At 48.2% G+C, this 6,921-nt stretch overlaps 1 protein-coding gene across 1 annotated transcript; it reads left to right on the top strand.

Annotated features, from left to right (window-relative positions):
- Positions 1–1,159: 1,159 nt before the first annotated feature.
- LOC137097188 (uncharacterized) lies at positions 1,160–6,306 on the top strand. The gene is made up of 2 exons (XM_067469077.1): positions 1,160–1,412; positions 3,586–6,306. The coding sequence occupies exon 2, from the start codon at positions 3,587–3,589 to the stop codon at positions 5,147–5,149; it is 1,563 nt and encodes a 520-aa protein (XP_067325178.1). The 5' UTR covers positions 1,160–1,412; position 3,586; the 3' UTR covers positions 5,150–6,306.
- Positions 6,307–6,921: the final 615 nt, after the last annotated feature.

Genomic DNA, 6,921 nt, shown 5'->3' with positions numbered 1-6,921 from the left:
TAATGTCAAATCCAATATAAAATAACAGTAAACTAGACTGCCACTGAATGACTGCAGATAACAAATGAACTAAGCTGCTGCTACTGCCTTCTTTGGTGTTAACAGAGTCAGAAAAGCAAAGGAGTGACATCTTCCTTTCCTCCCCCCCTCCCCCTCCCCCCTCCCCCTCCCCCTCCCCTCCCCCTCCCCTCTCCCTCTCCCTCTCTGCCCCCTCTATGTATACACACAAGAGTGAAATCTTAGAGGAATACATGCTTCTTGCCCCCGTGCCACTTTTACATGCCTATTAGGCTTGTGTATGGATCCGTTTTAGCTGTTTTCCTTCAGCCAATCTGACTTTTTCAGCTTGGCCCAGTGGCTGTAACAGCAAGGGCACAGCCGTCACAGATTCCCGTCTCTAAAGAAATGATGTGGCAGCCAATTACAACTCCTCTTCCCCTATTTGGCATCACAGTTGTGTATTGGCTTCAGTTTATTTTCTGGCTTGGCTTCTGGCTTGGGTTCTCTTGTGGATCTTTTTGATTTTCCTTTATTTTCTTGATTTTTTTTATTTAGCGGGACTGACTGGGAGTTGGGAATATGTGGGGTGGGTGGGGTGCGTGAACACATTTGGAGGCTTGGAGAGTCACCTTTTTAGCTTCTTTTTCTCCTCACCTCTCCTTCAGAAAATACTTCTAAAAGAATAGTAATAATTAATAATAGTAATCCCAGCAAACACAAAGTAAAGCCTCATTCACATACCACCTAATTACCTCTCCTCTAGAGTAGAAAGTAGAAACAGCTTTAAGGAAGCATTACACCTGAAGTAGAAAGGCTTGAGGGGGAAAAGGCACCACTCCATGTAGGCCTGCAGTGCAAATCAAGAGAAAGGAGAGAACCTTTTAATGGAAGCCCAGGAAGATAGCTCCAGGTCAATTGCTCTCTTCCATGGAAAGTGGGTAGTTTCCTTTAAATGCCTTGGAAAGCTGCACGCAGGGTGAGAGCACCACACCTACAGTGCCCGTAGCACCCATCTCCTCTAAAGTAGAAAGAAACAGCTTTAACAAAGCATAAAAAGCAGTCTCCTTTACAGACAGAAGGGAAAGGATTATAGAGAGAGTGGTATCTAACTCTGATGCTTTTAATCCAGGTCTTAATGAAGGATATAAGGATGAGAACAGTTTTCCTCTCCCCAAGAAATGGGGAGAGAAAAAACATTTGTCTGCCTCACACGAGGCAGGGAGGAGTTCTGGAGGAACCCTCCAGAACATCCGGGGGCGTGGCCTGATAGCACAGGCCAGGCCCTCCCAGGCTCATTCCGTGCCTGGAAGTTGGGGAGAGAGGTCGCAGAGAAGAGCGAAGACAAGAAGTCTGAAGAGGTTCAGCAAAGAAGAGAAGAAAAGAGGTTAAGGGGATAAGAAGAGCATCTACAGGTCTGTACAGGGGTCCTGGGGGAGGGAGGCTTCACCCACCCACCCCCCTCCCGGACGAAGGCTGGGCCTTTCAGGGCCCTTCACAGAGGCCTTGGTTATGGCAAACAAGGGCACATGTGGCCAGGGGCCTGGAGCTGGGCGACTTGGCCGGCGGCTAGCCGGCCATCGACATTCCCTGGCGCATGGTCACCGTGGCCTAGGATTGGGCCCGGCCTCGAGCTACCTGAGGGTTCTGGCAATAGGGTTCGTGTTGAATTGGCATCCGTCACTGCCGGGGCCCGCAGCGTCAATTTTGGTCGCCGTCCGGGCCGTTGATGGAGGCCATTGTGGGAGATGGGGCGGCTGCCATTTTAGGATAGGCCCAATTTCGTTTGCCACATGGGGCAAAATGAAAGTGAAAGGTATTTCAATTACTTTATTTTGGGCCGGATGCGTGTTATATGTAGTAAGTATGATGTTAAATATACAACGTTACACAGGTAATAGGGGAGTTATACCCTTGGCTACAGAGGTTGCTGACCTAAGGTCGATAGTTCTTATTCGGGAGCGGAGCGAGCTCCCGATGTTAGCCACAGCTCCCAAAAAAAATGGATCAGGGAGAGAGCTCCTGCTGTTAGATCCAGCTTCTGATACCAACATATATATATATATGTATATATATATATATATATATTATTTTAAATAGGATCAGAGGGGGAACTCCTGCTGTTTGATCCAGCTTCTGATAGCAAAAAAAAAATGGAGCAGGGAGAGAGCTCCTGCTGCTAGATCCAGCTTCTGATACACCCCAAATAATATTATTATTTTAAATAGGATCAGAGGGGGAGCTCCTGCTGTTTGATCCAGCTTCTGATACCAAAAAAAAGGTATATATGTGTATATATATATATATATATATATATATATATATGTATATATATATATGTATATGTTTGTAAGTATGTATCCATGTATATGGATATCTATGTGTATGTGTATATATATGTATATAAAATAAAAACCAACAATTAAAGCAGCAATAAATGCAAATGTGAGTAGATCAATAGACTCAACGGTAGGCTCGGTCTACTTGAGTGCGGGAGAGCTCCCGATGTCAGCCCCAACTTGTGATAGCCTCACAGTGAGACTCAATGCATAGGTATATAGAATGGAAACCAACACTTAAACATCAATAAATGCAAATGTGAGTAGATCAATAGGCCCCGACGGTAGGCTCTGGCTGCTTGGGTGCAGGAGAGCTCCTGATGTCAGCCCCAACTTGTGATAGCCTCACAGTGGGACTCAAGACATATGTATATAAAATAAAAATCAACACTTAAGTAGTAATAAATGCAAATGTGATTAGGTCAATAGGCCCAACGGTAGGCTCGGTCTACTTGAGTGCGGGAGAGCTCCTGATGTCAGCCCCAACTTGTGATAGCCTCACAGTGAGACTCAATGCATAGATATATAGAATGAAAACCAACACTTAAACATCAATAAATGCAAATGTGAGTAGATCAATAGGCCCCAACGGTAGGCTCTGGCTGCTTGGGTGCGGGAGAGCTCCTGATGTCAGCCCCAACTTGCGATAGCATCACAGCGAGACTCAATACATATGTATATAAAATAAAAATCAACACTTAAGCAGCAATAAATGCAATTGTGAGTAGATCCATAGGCCCCAACGGTAGACTCTGTTTACTTGGGTGCGGGCGAGCTCTGAGGTCAGCCTCAACTTGTGATAGCCTCACAGTGAGACTCAATGCAAATAAGAATTGATCAGTAGGCCCAACTGTAGGCTCTGACTACTTGGGTACAGGGTGAGCTTCTGGGGTCAGCCCCAACTTGTGATAACCTCACAGCGAGACTCAATGCAAATGTGAGTTGATCAATATGCCCCGGCCTAGCCTGGGCTTCCCTTACGAAGGCACTAGAGAGCTCCGCCTTTAGGCAAAGCGGACGCTGGTAAATAGCATATTAGTTGCTTGAACAGTGGTTTATTCCATGGGGAACTTAAGGTGAGCCTTAGGTCACTTAAGTTATAACTATACAACAGTCGGCGAGGCATAAATTTAAGCATTTCTGCATTGCCCTATATATATATATATATACATAGTGATAAAGTCATTGTCAACTTGTTTTACTGGCGCTTTATACTTATTGACACAGTCACTGGTAATTTTTCTTTCAGGATGACGCCGAGGAAGAATGTGGGCGGCCCTAAAGGAAAGGGACCTGCCAAGAAGACTCCGGCGAAGCGTCCCCTCCCTCCTAGGGAATCATCATCGGAGGAGGAGGACGTTTCAGCCGAAGAATTGAATGCTCTTATGGCTAGGATGGACAAATTTGAGAGGGAGAAGGGGCTTTCAAAGAGGGAGGCTGGGCCGCGCCCTGCGCGGCAGGCTAGCAGGAAGATAATTTTTAAAAATCTGCTCTCCCGCATGTCTGTTCTAGAGGCCGCCCGAGCAGCTGCGACACAAGAAGTTGATCACAACAGCCAACCGGAGCCCAATCAGAGGGAACAAGATCCTCCGGCCCCGACACCGCAAACGGTCGTGGGTCAAGTGTCGGCTGACAACCCAGCAACAACAACGCTGACCAGCGTGGCCCCGGCTGTATCCTGGTCTCAACCAGTTAGCGCGGAGGTACAGCCTGCGAAGAAAGCATCACCATCGGCCACCACACCGGCTGATCCGGTCATGACATCTCCTTCGGCGTCACCGGCTGTGCCAGAGCGGGCGGCACCTGGTCAGCCTGCTACACAAGCCATCGTCGTGGACGGGCCTTCGACATCCGCAGGTAATAACACCACACTGGTCTGGCCTTGGGGCCTGTGCCATGCGCAAAACACAACACCTACTCTCCCAAGTCCGGCCCTGGTGGCAACAGGAGCTTCGGTCGCAAAGGCTGGCCCTCAAGTCCCTACGGTTGCCCCCATAACCTTAGAAATGGCTAGGACGGGGGATGATAACCAGTATTGGGGAACCGATAAATGGGTTTTGCCGATAGTACCTACGGCAGCCTCAGCCTCTTTGGGGGCTCATTTGTCACAGAAAACCATAGACAAGATACTCAGGAATGAGTATATAGATATGTTTTCATTATACTTTAGGGAGTTAGATAAAAAGGAAAAAGAGGATTTGGACGAAGAACATAAAGAGAAGCTAAAGAAAAGGCGGGTTGAGCGGAATTGGAAAAATTGGATAGCTTGTTATACCATATATGCATCCCTGCTAGTGGAAGCTCATCCTTACAGGGCCAAGGCCTTGTTTAAATATCAAAATATAATATATGGGGCATATGTCAACTACACTGGTCAGGCGTGGCTTGTTTACGATAGCCGCTTTCGTTCTGAGGCTGCCACGATGCCTAACAAGCGATGGGACCTCATCGACAGTCAATTGTGGATGGAGGTAATGAATACAACCAGAGCAGTTTCTGGTGAGAAGGCCGATAGCGGCCATACTATACAGAACACTAAAGAGAGTCAGCCCTTTCGGCAGGGAGGCCCAGCACAACAGCCGCAAAGGCAAAAGGCTATGTGCTGGGAATACGCGGCCCAGGGAGCTTGCGCCCGCGAGGACTGTAAATATCAGCACGCCTGTGCAATATGCCAGGGTAACCACGCAACCAATAGTTGTTACAAGGGAAAACCCACAAGAAGTGGGCCAAGAGGTGCCCAGTTCAATAGAAGGAATCCTGGACAGGTTACTGTTCCAAAAGGGCCCCAGCCCAATCAAGGCGGGTCCGCTTAGTTGCTGGCTGGAAAGTTAGCCTTACAGAGCTGCAGCAAATTACTGGCTGGCGGCTTTAGCACACATCAGTTTATGAGCAGGTGTTATATCATGCAGCGGCGTTGACTGCATTGCATTGGGACGGTTTGTGTTCCCTTTGTTGTTTGTTACCAGGAGTGGGTGTTTCTCCTGATGTGTTGGTTATCCACCGTTGGTCATGGCCCAGGGTGCACGTCGTTTGGTCTGCTATCATACCTCGTCGCAAGTACAGAGGCGACGTGGGAAGGCTTCAGAAAGCCAGAAAACGAGTGACTCGGGCCATGTGATTGTTCTGAGCCACAGGCGGACATTCTAAGGATTTGTTGGTCATGGCCCAGGGTGCACGTCGTTTGGTCTGCTATCATACCTCGTCGCAAGTACAGAGGCGACGTGGGAAGGCTTCAGAAAGCCACAAAACGAGTGACTCGGGCCATGTGATTGTTCTGATCCACGGGTGGACATTCGAAGGATTTGTTGGTCATGGCCCAGGGTGCACGTCGTTTGTCCGCTATCATACCTCGTCGCAAGTGCAGAGGCGACATGGGAAGGCTTGAGAAAGCCAGAATACGAGTGACTCGGGCCATGTGATTGTTCGGATCCATCAGAGGGGTCGTTACATTGAGCACCCAAACATCACTCGTGACGACGAGAGGTTGTATCGGGGTTTTGGAGTACGTCTTTCGGAATTGGGCAACCAACGATTTCGGTTAGATTTACAGGAAGGTATTTTAGGGGTGTTAGAGGAATTGGTGGGGGATGGGGGCGAAATGGACATTTGCCCCCAATCCGTGGCGTAAATAGATAGGGAAATTCCTTTAGTCGGTGTGCACCTAGGGCACCCCTTAAGGGGTGAAAGGCCCTTAAGTTAAACACTCACCTACAGTTTAAAGGGGTGAGGTGTTGTTAATGGCCTTTAATGGGAAGGAGTCTCGATACAAGAGCTCTGGAAGAGACTCCTCATTCCTTTCCCTTGATGGTGATACGGTTTGATTACCGAAACCCAGGTGCTTCGCCCGGAAATTGTTATTATCGGGTAGTGATACTACCTGGGTTAGGTGACACCAGTTCCTTACACCCTTGAGTTAAGTTAAGAACTTAAATAGGTAACGTTAAATAAAAGTTGCCCAATTTGAATCCAACGCATTGGTGTTGTGTCTTTTATTCTCGTGTGTTTCTTCGTGGGTTGGCAGACAACAGTTTTCCTCTCCCCAAGAAATGGGGAGAGAAAAAACATTTGTCTGCCTCACACGAGGCAGGGAGGAGTTCTGGAGGAACCCTCCAGAACATCCGGGGGCGTGGCCTGATAGCACAGGCCAGGCCCTCCCAGGCTCATTCCGTGCCTGGAAGTTGGCCCACCACTCCCGCCCATTAACAGTATATCGTGCGGTTGCCTGCGGAACCGGGTAGGAATTTTTTCCTCTTCTTGTTTTATAGGGGGGGGGGGGGGTTGCCTACCCTATACTGTTTAGGGGCTAGATAGAGGAAGTGGGCTACGCTTTAAATAGGCCAGGCGTAAATAGATAGGGAAATTCCTTTAGTCGGTGTGCACCTAGGGCACCCCTTAAGGGGTGAAAGGCCCTTAAGTTAAACACTCACCTACAGTTTAAAGGGGTGAGGTGTTGTTAATGGCCTTTAATGGGAAGGAGTCTCGATACAAGAGCTCTGGAAGAGACTCCTCATTCCTTTCCCTTGATGGTGATACGGTTTGATTACCGAAACCCAGGTGCTTCGCCCGGAAATTGTTATTATCGGGT

Source organism: Anolis sagrei, chromosome 5, assembly GCF_037176765.1.
Source record: "Anolis sagrei isolate rAnoSag1 chromosome 5, rAnoSag1.mat, whole genome shotgun sequence".
Taxonomy (NCBI): domain Eukaryota; kingdom Metazoa; phylum Chordata; class Lepidosauria; order Squamata; family Dactyloidae; genus Anolis; species Anolis sagrei.
Note: the sequence above shows the minus strand (reverse complement) of the source record. Positions and strands in the feature narration are given on the sequence as shown.